The following is a 14,425-nucleotide window of genomic DNA, read 5'->3' on the forward strand; positions in this document are numbered from 1 at the left end:
GAAGATGGCTCAATTAGTAAAGTTCTTACACAGAAGTATGAGTGCCTGAGTTCAATCCCCAGCACACACAGAAACAGGTTATTGCTATTACTCTTGGTGACCCCACTGAAACTTGATAATATGACCCTATTGCTAAAGACAACACCTACCCTGATCACAGAACATGAAGAAATCAGGCTGGTACTGACCTAAAAGCTTCCTTTCTGCTGGCTAGGTTTCACAGTGCAATATCATACATTGTGGGCTATTAGAGAAGAAAACCTATCAACAGTCTGACACAGCCCTGAACTGTGCAAACTAAAGGAATGACCAACATGACATGATAACCATGTGAGCAACAGTGGCAGGAATGCTATGGGGATAATCAACAACTTTTAATCATACTTAATTAAGGCCTGTCCTACAGAAGGAAACTCATCCCTGGAACTATGATCAAGAGCAAGAACCTGTGGCTGATGAGGTTACAGGCATGACTACTATTAGTCTACAACAGGCATAGAATTAAAATGACCCCTAAATTTGTATCCTTATACTCATAGATGAGTATAACTCTCACCCTTCACCAGAGAAGCTTCATTATGCAGTGGACGGCTGTTATAGAGAGATGAACTAGCCAAAGTATGCAGAATTATGTGATCATGCTCAGTCCTCAATGGAACATCTAGGTCACACACTTTTCTCCACAAGGCTCAGAGAATACTGTAGAAGAGGGAGTGAGAAGTCAGGAAAGACAGCTGCAAAGTTATGTCCTTTGGACACTCATGACATCACTGCAGTCATGGCTGACAGCACGAGACCTGCACAAGGTCAAGCCCGTCAATATTCCAGCTTGGAGAAGGAAGGCGTCACCCCTAGGTAAGGAGCTATGGGCAACTGCAGAGAAAGGAAGGAAGAAGGCAGTCTTTGGCAGCAGTGTGGTAGGATGTCCATGTTTCACTGGGTGGCGCCCTACACCCATGTGCATACCAACAGCACTAAGTGAGTGGATGTGAGGGAGAGAAGGGGAGAAGAAGAAAAAGAACAACAAAACAGGAAGTTGGATGGATAGGGTGGTGTGGGAAGAGTCAAAGAGGAAGCAACAAATGTGGATAAACCTAAACAAATAGTATTCATGCATACAAGTACTAAAAAATAAATTAAAAATTAAAAGCCTCAAAAGCCAAGAATACAAGCACCTATAACCCCACTGATAGGAAGCCAAGAGAATCCCTAGGGGTTGTTAGCCAGCCAATCTAGTCAAATCATCAAGTTCCAACCCAATGAGACCCTGCCTTTAAAAATAAGGTGGAGAGCAATTGAGGCAGACACTTGACATCGAATTATGGTCTCCATACATGTTCTTGTGATGTGGGAGTGTCATATATCAATCTGTTGATTTCATTGGTTAAGCAATAAAGAAACTGCTTGGCCCTGATAGGTTAAAACATGGGTGGGAGGAGTAAACAGAACAGAATGCTGGGAGGACGAGGAAGTGAGCTCAGAGATGCCATGCTCCCCTCTCCCGGGCAGACGCACGCGATGAAGTAAGACTGGTGCTCACAGATTATTAGAGATGGGTTGATCGGGATATCAGAATTAGCCAGTAAGGGCTAGAGCTAAAGGGCCAAGCAGTGTTTAAATGAATACAATTTGTGTGTTGTTATTTCGGGGCATAAGCTAGCTAGGCGGCTGGGGTGCTGGGGAGGCAGCTCCGCCGCTCGTATTACAACATTCTTGTACCTGCACACATAAGCAAGTATACACATCTACCAAAAGATAGAGATACACACATTCTTGTGCCTTCACACATAAGAGACTACACATATCTAACACACACTCTTGGACCTGCATGCATAGTACATAGTAGATGTACAGACATCTACTAAAAGACAGAAATTTATTAATACAAGTAAAATCAAAAGACCCAGAACGATATTTCAAGTCAGAAATCAGCTAGACAAATACCAGGAAAGCAAGAATAACAAAATAAACTGAAGCTGATTACTATATGCAAAGTAAATCAGTGTGTTCTAATTAATTTATCTGATGCCTTTTAACAAAACAGCAGTCAATTTCTAGATAACACTTCTCTGAATCCTTTTTAAAAAGGGATTTACAATAAGTCTCACAAAAAAAATAAATGTTGAGCAACAAAGATAGCTTTTTAACGAAGGATTCTTCATGAGGTAATACAAACTGTTAAAACATTAAGACATCTGATCGTGGCATTTTATTTACAAATCTAATACCATTTTTCTAGAACACATCTGCCTTAGTTAGGTTTTCTAATGCTGTGATGAAACACCATGACCTAAATCTTGGAGAAGAAAGGGTTTATTCTGCTGACATTTCCAGGTAACAGTCCATCACTGAGGAAAGTCGGGGAAGGAACTCAAGCAGGGCAGAAACCTGGAGGCAGAAGCTGAAGCAGAGGCCATGGAGGAACACTGCTTATAGGCTCGTTCTGCATGACTTCCTCCGTTTGTTTTCTTATCGTACCCTGGCCCAGTAGCCCAGGGTGGCACTGTCCACAGAGAGATAGGCCATTGCACATCAATCACTAATCATGAAAATGCACCACAGGCTTGCCCACAGATCAATCGCAGCTGAGGCTGCCTCTTCTCAGATGACTCTAGTTTGTATCAAGTTCACATGAAACTAGCTGTTAAATATCACATTTTACAAAAATACAAAAACAGCTCTCCAGAGTCATATGATATAACTACACAAAATTCCACTGTTTTAAAATGAAAACTTCCATTTCTGGAAATGCCATATCCACACCACCATGTAGCAAGTATTTTTGTAAAAATACATGCTTTCGCCTCTACTCTTTCAGACGGTATCTCTGGTACTCACTCAGACTTCTTTTCACAGGTCTCAGAAGATTCTTCAATCCTCTTCTCCAGCTCCAGGACAGCCTCCTCCTTGTGTAAAAGCATCTGCTGTGTCTGCGTGAGCTCTTCTGCTAAAGTCTTCAACCTGGAAGGAGGAGTCACCATTATCAATAACACACTAAATACGCTCATCTGCATATGCCCATCTCTCAGTGTGGCCATGAGGTGCTATCTGGAGAAGGCACCTATCCTTAGGAACCAAACTACTCAGGGTATCACAACACTTAAGACACTCACAAGTCAGAGACCCTGGGGCTACTCTGCCCTGTGGCTGGGACAAAGTGGGGGATGCCATGAGTCACAGCTGTAGAATGGGGGCGATTCTGTTATAACCCTAAGAAAAGGTTTAAACAACAGTGTAAGAACCACAGAGGGAACAGTAGTCAGGGTGTCCTGCTCTCAAAGAACGACAGCAACTGCCCGTATCAGCTTGGCCACATCTGAGGAAGGAAAGGAAGGCTGCCACATTCCTATGCTCTCCCCGTTCCCTACATGAGCCCAGCCAGCACTTCCTCCCCCAATCCTTCAGGCATTGTGCTATATTCTGGACATTACCATGCCTTCTGGTTCACAAATTAGGGGGGTCTCTGGAGTGATTAGTCCATGAACATCTCAAGATAATGGGGGTGTGGTACAAATACGGTAAGCCTATGGAGTGAGTGAACACAGACAACCCTGCTAAAACAGCATGTCCTCGGAATGCCCAGCAGAACTCCTACAGCAGGCCTGCCATGCCACCCACTAGTTTCCAGTCATTAAATAGTCCAGAAGCTTCTCCAGTCCAAGAACCTTGACAACAGGACTTTCAAACACTTTCATGTTGTTCAATATTTTTCTTGCTTTTTATATAATTGCATTTATTTTTCATTGGTTTTCCCTCTCTTTGACATATCTTCTCTCACAAATCATTCATCCATTTCTTCCCTTGCTTTATTTTATTAATTTTTAACATTTCAGAATCTATATTATTTTTGCCCTTCTTTTCTATTCTCATCAGTAATGTAGCTGTTGTTCTTAACTGGTTCACAGTATTTCTATATCTGATTTGAACCTATATAGTCACTGTGCCTTGCTTTTCTCCTTCTTCGACACCACTGGGGATTGAGGCCAGCACCTCAAAGACTTTGGGGAGGGGGCTTTGCTGCTAGCTACATGCACACCATCCCAGTTGAGAGAAACTGTCCTTTATTCTCTACCCATGACCTAATCACAGGCAAACCTTTCCAGATATTACAGATAAAGGACACCACAACCCCCAGCTGATAATCCAGCTCCAAGAAACCACAACTGGAGGGAGCCTAGAGTCCTGTGCCCAGACATTCAGCACTTAGCAACAGCAGAGTGACAAATGACAGGAAGAATGGCACCTACAAAGGATTTCATATGGACCGTTACCATTCCCTGGAGCACACCCTGCTAACTAGGGGGAATGAGCCAGAGTGCCCCATCTGTAGCATTCTTTATAGCATCATACATATATGAAATACCATAGCCAAACTGGATTATTATAATGTATGCTAATAATAACATTAAAAAGTGTAAGAGAGACATTCTTTACATTTATACATCCCTACAGAAGTATAAATTGAAACATAGGAGCTCAAGAAACATGAAAACAGCCAACAATTGTTCTCCAAAAGTCCCTGATTTCCTAGCAAATTACTCCAAAAATGTCTAAATGAATGATATGTAGACAAAGAATTCAAAAGACTGATTTTAAAAATGATCGATGAATTTAAAGAGGATACAAATAAACAGTTGACTAAATTAAGGAACATAATATAGAACATGAAAGAACAATTCAATAATGAGAGTCTGAAAAAGAACCAAACAGTTATACTGAAAATTAAAGGCTCAATTAATCAATTAAAAAAAAAAAACCTCAAATCTTCATCTATAGACTGATCAAATAGTGAAAGACTACTTAGGCCTGAAAAAAAATGTCACTATATTCAGATAATAAAAAAAGAAAACAAAAATGTGAAATAAACAGAATGGGCTAGCAAGATGGTCAGAAGGTAAAGACACGTAGGGACCTGATTTGGCCTCAAGAATCTATACCACATGTCTTAAGGTTTCCATCACTGGGGAAAAACAAACAAACAAACAACAACAACAAAAACCATAAATGACCAAAAAGCAAGAAGCTGGGGAAGAAAGGGTTTATTTGGCTTATGTTTCAACATTGCTATTCATCACTGAAGGAAGTCAGGGCAGGATCCCAAAAGCAGGAGCTGATCCAGAGGCCATGGAGAGGAGCTGCTTACTGACTTGCTTGTCATATTTTGCTCAGCACACCTTCTTTTACACTTGATCTTAGCCAAAAGTCCGAGAAGCGATCCCTCCTTCTTTTAGAACCCAGCACCAGCAGCCCAGAGATGGCACCATCCTCCATGGGCTGTGCTCTCTGTCAATGATACTGATTGACAAAATACCTTGCAGCTGGGTCTCAAGGAGGCATTTCCTCAGCTGAGGCCCCTTCCTCTGATGACTCTACCTTGTGTCAAACTGGCACACAAACACAGCCAGTACAACCGACCCCTTTTCAGCCTGACACAAACACATCACTAGTAAGCCACACCCTTTCCTTTCTTATTCATCCCCAAGATCTCACATTGAAATCATAAAGAATCTTAAAAGTCCTCCAATCTTAAAAATTCAGTCCTTAAAATTTCAATCTTTTTAAAATATCCAATCTCTTTTAAAAGTCCAAATCTTTTATCTGTGGACTCCTTTAAAATCAAAATTAAATATCTTCTTTAAGACAGAAGAACCAGGGCACTGTCACAATCTTAACCAAACAAAACTAAACTCCAAGAGTATAAACAAGTCAATATCCAACTATCTGGGCTCCACTCTTGATCTTCTAGACTCCAGCAAAGGGCCTGAGTCACTTCTCCAGCTCCACTCTCTGCAGCACACACAGCTTGTCTTCAAGGCACCGGCTGCCCCCACTCCACTGCTGCTGCTGTTCCTGATGGTTCTGGCATCTCTAAAATGTGGGGGTCCCTTGCTGCCAATGGGCTGCACTTTCACCAATAACCTCTCATAGGTTCTCTTCATGGTGCCAAGCCTCAATTTTTTTGCTGACCCCTTCAGTCCTGGGCCTTCACCTGCCACTGAGGCTGCACCTTCCCCAATGGCCTCTCCTGGTCTCTCACGGTGCCCAGCCTCAGCTGCTCTCCATGACCCCTTCATCCCTCCAAAACTAGTACCACCTCGGTGACTCTTACACATTACCGAGTCCTGCTGCCAGCATGAGGTACAACCTTGGTTGCCTCTGGAACACAGCTTCTCTATGCTCTCAGGAACCACTTCCCAGAAGATTTTACTTCAGTGATGCTGGTCTCTTCTTAAACACTACTAATTTTTCAGCTCTAGCTGACCAGCATCAAGTATCCCAGCAAAGCAAAATTTTGCTTTAGTAGCTCTGGTATGTAATTAATCGCAACTAATTCTTCATTCCCATCTAATCAGAACCACAGAGTCTTAATTCAAAATAACAAATAAGCTGGCCACACAACATCAGAATAGTAAAGAGCAATTCGATAATGAAATTCTGAAGCAGAACCAAACAGTAATGCTGAAAATTGAAATCTCAATGAATCAAATAAAAATCTCATTTCAAATCTTCATCTGTAGACTGAATCAAGTAGTGAAAAACTACTTAGGCTTGAAAATGTATCACTATATTCAGATAAGGAAAAAGAAAACAAAGAAGTAAAATAAACAGAATGGGCCAGCAGGAAAAGGCCATGGAGGAGAAAAGCAAACAGCGGGAAGGAGAAGGAGCCGAAGCAGACGGAGAGCTCTGCCAGTCCCCTCCCTCCTGCTGTTGGCTTTCTCCTCTACAGCCCTGTCCTATCTCCTCTGTTCTCTAATTCCTCCTCTTCTCAATCACTCAGCTAAGCAGCTCTTTACTGAAGACAGTTCTTGCCTCAGCAACTCTCTGAAACACTAGGGAAGTAACAAGAAATAAATGACCTCAGGAAACTAAACTTTTACTACACAGATTTCAAAGCAAGAGAGACAAAACTGAAAAGAATGAAATTATTAAATTATTTGAAGAAAGCCTTTCATTTCCACTAGTCCTCTTAAAAAAAAACCCAGAGTAAATGAATTAAGTGAAGGAAAGAAGGAGAAATATATTTTAGCAATTACAGTTTACACAGCAATAAGATAGCAAATGGAAGAGCTCCATCGTCATAATGTCATTATATAGGCTTTATGTGCAAACAAAACAGGAACAATTTAAAGGGTTTACTCTGTATTTTTAAATGATGCAGTATTATAAAATAAACCAGTTAGTATCTGAAAACAACACAGGGACACATAATTAGCATTTGACTGTTTTTAATATGCACTTAAATTCATATGATCCTCACAATAAAGTATTATTACCTTCATTTATACCTGGGAAACTAAGGCATAGAAAATATGAGGATTTTGGCAACAGTCATATCGCCGATAGATACAAAGGCTGGTATTAGTGCCCAAGCAGCACAAATACTGAATCCTTCCTCTTAACTACTCTGTCTGTCTTAAGGAATTCTACCTATCAGAAATTATTGTTTATAATAATTATGTAAACACAGAAATACATAAAGGCAACAATACAAACATGTTTACTGAGGTCCTATTCATAAACGCAATAACCAAAGCTGACTATATTATGGCGCTAATGATATTTTTCTGATTTTATAAGCTTCAGGCCCCACAAAACCTGGATCCAAACAACTAAAAACAACCTAAATGTCTATCAGTAAAAAGCTGAGTCACTATTGTGCAATGAAACCTGGATCCAAAGTAAATATTTTCTCACTTTAAGTTGATTTTTCACATGTTGTATGTAATCTAAGCAATATTCATTTTCAATAAAACCTTAAAATACAAAAAGGAAAAAAAGCTGAGTCAGATAAATTACATAACTCAGGAGTATTAGAACACTGACATTAATAATGGTCCATAGCTCTGTATGCAAACCACTTTTCCTGTGTAAGTAGCTTCTGCCCTTCCCTGACAGTCCTCCAACCTCCATCCACCACTTGCAACCCCACAAGCCTAGGTTCAGACCTGGGTCCATGAACCTTCTTCATTTGTGAACTCCCTTTGCCTAGCTGAGACCCAGAATCACCCTCTGTAATCCACCGTTGTCTGGTCCAGCTAAGCAGATGGCTCACCAGTTTTACTTGCCCTGGCTCAGACAGAACATGTGCACTGCCCATCTAAGGAAGGCCAGATTATCACATCAGCCCCAAGCAAAGGAAGAAGTACACATGAGCAGGTCACATCACAGAAACAAAAACAACATGAATGGCTAGAACTGCACGTCTCCCGTCAAACCCACTAGTCCTATAGACGTGTGTTCAATTGAGAACTACCTATATGAACCCCAGGACACAGCATTTAAAAGAACAACCATAAACTTTATCAAAAACTTGAAGAAATTTAAAACTGACATAAATAAACACTTGATTGAACTGTAAGAGGATAACAATAAACACCTAAATGATTTCCAAGAAAATACAAATATGCATCTGGATGAATAAGGAGGATAAATCAGGATTTGAAAACTGAATTCAATGTAGAGATTGGAACATCGAAGAAAATGCAAGCCAAAATAAAGACAGACTGAAAACTCAATATCCCAGTTAAAAAACTCAAGGGAAAGCCTTTTTAAGTATAATGAATCAGGCAGAAGTTAAAATATCAGGACTCAAAGACAAAGAAAAGGTTCTAAAAAGAAATAAACAAAGAAAATGAAAAATATTTAAAGCACAGGATAGAATCATAAAGGAAATGTGAGACACCATCAAAGAAGCAAATCTTTGAATTATAGTCAGAAGAGGGGAAAGAATCCCAAGACAATGGCTTTAACAAGATCAGAGAAAATTTCCCAAAACAAAGACATACTGACGACACAAGCACATAAAATGCCAACTAGACAAGACCAGAAAGGAAACACTCAACAGCATCTCAGAAACACTGAATAAACAAAATAAAGAAAAAACTCTTCAAAGTTGCAAGAAAAATAACACAAGTCGCATATAAAGAAAAAAAAAACCCATCAGACTAACACGTGATTTCCCAGGGGAAACTATGAGAGGCAGAAAAGCATGGAGCAGTACATTCCAGTCCTAAAAGACCACAGCAGCTAACATCAACCACTGTACCCAGCAACACTACCTACCACAGTTCAAGGAGAGAAAAAACTTCTCATGACCCCAATAACTTAAAAACAATTCATTTAAGAACAAAGAAAGAAAGACTGGAAAGTGTTCTTAACTGAAGAGAGAAGCACAATCAGGAGACTCTAGAAAACAAAGTCAAGTAAACCTCAACAGATACAAAAATAAAATAAAAAATAAAAATAAATAAATGAATAAATAAATAAATAAAACCTGGAATAACCCCATATATCTCAACGGATCACCATGGCTTAAAATTAGAATTCATTTTCTTTTTTCTTTTAATTTTTTTTTTAGAAAAAAATTAGAATTCAACAGCAACACTAATTCCAGAAAGCCCACGAACACACGGAAATTAAAGACTTTCTAAAATTCAATGAAAATGACCACACAACATAACCAAATTTATGGGACACAATGAAAACAGTGTTAAGAAGAAAGGTCAAGCACTAAACGCCTACATAAAGAACTCCCATATTAATGAGTTAACAGAACACCTGAAAACTCTACCACAAAAAGAAGTAAACTCACCCAGGAGAGCTAGACTGCAGACAATAATCAAACTGAGAGCTGAAATCAACAAAATAGAAACAAAGAAAATACAAAGAATTAATGAGACAAAGATTTGGTTCTTCAAGAAAAGCAACCCAATAAACAAAACTTTATACAAACTAACCAAAAGGCAAAGAGAGAATATTCAAATTAACAAAGTCAAAAATGAAAAGGGGTACATAACAACAGACACAGAGGAAATCCAGAAAATCATTAGGTCATATTTCAAAGCCTGTACTCCACAAAATTGGAAAACTTAAAGTAAATGGATAATTTTTTTTTTGGATTTTCGAGACAGGGTTTCTCCGTAGCTTTTGGTTCCTGTCCTGGAACTAGCTCTTGTACACCAGGCTGGCCTCGAACTCACAGAGATCCGCCTGCCTCTGCCTCCCGAGTGCTGGGATTAAAGGCGTGCACCACCACCGTCCAACTGTAAATGGATAATTTTGTGGATAAATATCACTTACCAAAATTAAATCCAGACCAGATAAATTAAATAGATCTATAAGTGATAAAGAAATAGTAACAGTCATCAAAAGTCTCCCTACCAAAAAAAGCCCAGGACCAGATGATTTCAGTTCAAAATTCTATAAGATTTTCAAAGAAGACTACCAATATTCCTCAAAATGTTCCATACAACAGAAATAGAAGGAACATCACCAAACTCTTTTCATGAGGCTATAATTACCCTAAGAAGCCACACAAAGACATTACTAAGAAAAAGAATTACAGACCAATCTCACTCATGAACACTGATGCAAAAATACTCAATAAAACACTGGCAAATCAAATCTAAGCACACATCAGAAAAATCATCCACCATGATTAAGTCGGCTTCATCCCAGAAATGTAAGGATGGTTCAATATACAAAAATCTGTCAACATAATCCACCATATAAACAAACTGGAAACACACACACACACACACGATCATGCCATTAGATGCTGAAAAGCCTTAGACAAAATACAACATCCCTCATGATAAAAGTCTTGGAGAGAGCAAGGATAAAGGAAACATACCTAAACATAATAAAGGCAATATATAGCAAGCCAATAGCCAACATCAAACTAAATGGAGAGAAACTCAAAGCGATCTCACTGAAATAAGGAACAAGACAAGGTTGTCCACTCTCTCCGTATCTATTCAATGTAGTTCTTGGGATTCTAGCTAGAACAATAAGACAACAAAAAGGACATCAAGGGGATACAAATCAGACAAGAAGAAGTCAAACTCTCACTGTTTGCTAATAATATAATAGTTTACATAAGTGAACCCAAAAATTCTACCAAGTTACTTCTACAACTCATAAACACCTTCAGTAATGTAGCAAAATACAAGATTAACTCAAAAAAATTCTTTAGTCCCCTTTTACACAGATGATAAATAGGCTGAGAAAGAAATCAGAGAAACATCACCATCCTTTACAATAGCTGCAAATAGCATAAAATATCTCAGAGTAACTGTAACCAAACAAGTGGAAAACTTGTATGACAAGAACTTTAAATCTTTGAAGAAAGAAATTGAAGACACCAAAAAGTGGAAAGATCTCCCATGCTCTTGGGTAGGTAGAATTAACATAATAAGAATGGCAATCTTACCAAAAGCAATCTACAGATTCAATGCAATGCCCAGCAAAATTCTTCACAGACCTAGAAAGAACAGTACTCAACTTCATATGGAAAAGCAAAAAAACCAAGGGAACCAAAAAAAGCCCAAAAAAAAAAAAAAACTCCGGAAGCAACAAAAACCCCGAACTCAAAACCCAACAAAAAACCAAAAGAACGAAAAAAACCCGAAAATGGCAAAAAAAAAAAAAAGAAGAACAAAGGGAACCAAAAAAAAAACCAAAATATAAATCCACACACCTACAAACACCTGATTTTTGACAAAGAAGCAAAAAAAAATCAAATGGAAAAAAGAAAGCATCTTCAACAAATGGCCCTGGTATAACTGGATATCAACATGTAGCACAATGAAAATAGATTCATATCTAGCACCATGCATAAAACTCAAGTCCAAATGGATCAAAGACCTCAACATAAAGTCAACCACACTGAGTATCCTTTGGGTATATGCCCAAAAGTGGTATTGCTGGGTCTTGAGGAAAGCTGTTTCCTAATTTTCTGAGAAATCACCATACTGATATCCAAAGGAGCTTACACTCTCACCAGCAATGCAGGAGTGTTCCCTTTACCCCACATCCTCTACAGCATAAGTTGTCATCAGTTTTTGATCTTGAACATTCTTATAGGTGTAAGATGGAATCTCAGAGTTGTTTTGATTTATATTATTCTGATGGCTAAGGATGCTGAACATTTCCTTAAGTGTCTTTCAGCCATTTTAGATTCCTCTGTTGAAAGTTCTGTTTATGTCTGTAACCCATTTTTAACTGGATTATTTGTTCATTTGATGACCAATTTCTTGAGTTCTTTGGATATTCTGGAGATCAGCCCTCTGTCTGATGTGGTGTTGGTGAAGATCTTTTCCCATTCTGTAGGCTGCGGTTTTATCTTGTTGACCGTGTGCTCAACTATGTCCACAGAAGCATTGTTTCTCATAGCCAGAACCTGGAAACAACCTAAATACCCCTCGGCTGAAGAATGGATAAGGAAAATGTGGTACATTTACACAATGGAGTACTACACAGCAGAAAAAAATAATGACATCTTGAAAATTGAAGGCAAATGGGTAGATCTAGAAAACACCATATTAAGTGAGGTAGCCCAGACCCAGAAGGACAAATATCACATGTACTCACTCATAAGTGGCTTTTAGACATAAAACAAAGGAAAACCAGCCTAAAAATCACAATCCCAGAGAACCTAGACAACAATGAGGACCCTATGAGAGACATACATGGATCTAATTAATCCTGGGAAGTTGAAAGTAGAAAAAGACAAGATCTCCTGAGCAAATTGGGAGCATGGGGACCATGGGAGAGAGTAGAAGGGAAGGAGAAATGGAGGGAGGGGTGTGGAGAGAAATATATAGCTCAATATAAACAATTAAAAATAAAGAGATAAACTCTGTCTTGAAAAAAGGAATATCTCTGTCTTGAAAAAAGGAATATCCCAAAGGATACTCAGTGTGGTTGACTTTATGTTGAGGTCTTTGATCCATTTGGACTTGAGTTTTATGCATGGTGCTAGATATGAATCTATTTTCATTGTGCTACATGTTGATATTAGAATATATCCCTTCATTCTAATCAAGGGATCAATTAATCAGGAAAATATAACAATACTGAACATATGCACAAAGTTTGCCCTACCAAATTTAATCTTGGAAAAAAAATCATACTAGTGGAATTAAATATACAGATTAACAAATCCAATAATAGCAATGTCAAAAGATGGGGACTTTATGCAATTCAGCCATTCTTGGAGAAACTGTTTCGGCACAAACATTCTGGTGTTCCTGCTCTAAGATGCTTTCCACCCTTTCTTTCCATGTTCCCTTTGCCACGGATGCTGTAGCTGTGATGCGGATGTCTCTGTTGGCGCCGTGCTCACCACCATCTGTTGAATTCTATATGTCCAGCTGTGGTTTTCTGGAATGACCCCCATTTGCTGTAAAGACAGGCTTTGATGAAAGATGATAGCTACTCTCATCTGCGGTATAAGGATAAGATTTGGGGTATAGTAAGAAATCATGCTGGTCTGGCAAAGTGACGACAGTAGATTCTTGTCTCAGGTCCAGGACCTCACTATCTCTGGGAAGTGAGCTAAGTTTCTAGCACTAGGCATGATTTTTCTCTTACTGAGTGGGACTTAATCCCGGTGGATAGCTTTGACTACCACCCAAGTATGATTGCTCCCTTTTGCACCTTTATGCATTTGTTGTCACGCAGGTAATTGTCCTGGAACATAGATGCTGCATCTGGATGAGACCAGTTTCTTCCTGTTCAAAGTAGTTTAAGTTGTGTTTCTGGAACCATGGAAGCTAGACTTCAGGAAGACTTCCAGGTCAGATCCAGCAGTAATTACCTGAGCACTGTGTCCTCAATATACACTGTCTTCAGCAGCAGTCGCCTTAAGAAGCACCCACGATTACACTGATAATCTATATTGGTTTAGAAGTCACTTGGACTACACTGACCAACCATGAGAAAGGGGGTATTTTGTTTTTGTTTTTGTTTTTTTTTCTGACAGGTAGAGGGGTTTTGTCAGGTCCTGGTTACATGGAAATGCAAGCTCCATCCATCATTTTCTAACTGCCCTATGAGAGGAGAAGTAGGCAAGGTTTAACTTCCTGAAGATAGGGAGTGGTGTTTTTGTTAATCTGTGGCTCTTGCACAGATCACTGTCCAACTGTGTTAACTTCTTTTAAGATTAATGTGCATGCATGTGCGTGTGTGTGTGCGTGTGTATACATTCTATATATTGTGTATAATTTTAGGTACATATAAACTACGATTCTTTGAGGCTTTTATAAAACCTCATCCTTCGTGTTATTTGTCCCTCACTCCTTCCCAGTGTGAGTCCTCTCCTTAGTATTCTGCTTATTTCTTCTCTATCACTTGTATCCTGCTATCCCTCCCCATCCCCCAACCAAGGGCTTATACGTCACTGGTTTCTGTGGTTACTGCATGTTCTACACTCACATCTGGGTTTTTGGAGCTAGGCACCACAAAATGGGACCTCCTGAAACTAAGAAGCTTCTGTAAAGCAAAGGACACTGTCACTAAGACAAAAGGGCAACCCACTGACTGGGAGAAGATCTTCACCAACCCCACAACTGACAAAGGTCTGATCTCCAAAATATAAAAGAACTCAAGAAACTAGACTTTAAAATGCTAATTAACCCAA

The 14,425-nt window shown here is 39.2% G+C and overlaps 1 protein-coding gene across 2 annotated transcripts in view; it reads right to left on the bottom strand.

Annotated features, from left to right (window-relative positions):
* The window catches only part of Fer (FER tyrosine kinase), a 323,903-nt gene that overhangs the window by 235,325 nt on the left and 74,153 nt on the right, over positions 1-14,425 (bottom strand). For both annotated transcript variants that reach the window (XM_013351613.2, XM_005361336.2), the window contains one exon: positions 2,839-2,961. In XM_013351613.2, the coding sequence (XP_013207067.1) occupies positions 2,839-2,961 (123 nt within the window). The remainder of the gene's footprint in view (positions 1-2,838; positions 2,962-14,425) is intronic.

The sequence above is a fragment of the Microtus ochrogaster genome, linkage group LG4 (genome assembly GCF_000317375.1).
Source record: "Microtus ochrogaster isolate Prairie Vole_2 linkage group LG4, MicOch1.0, whole genome shotgun sequence".
Classification (NCBI taxonomy): domain Eukaryota; kingdom Metazoa; phylum Chordata; class Mammalia; order Rodentia; family Cricetidae; genus Microtus; species Microtus ochrogaster.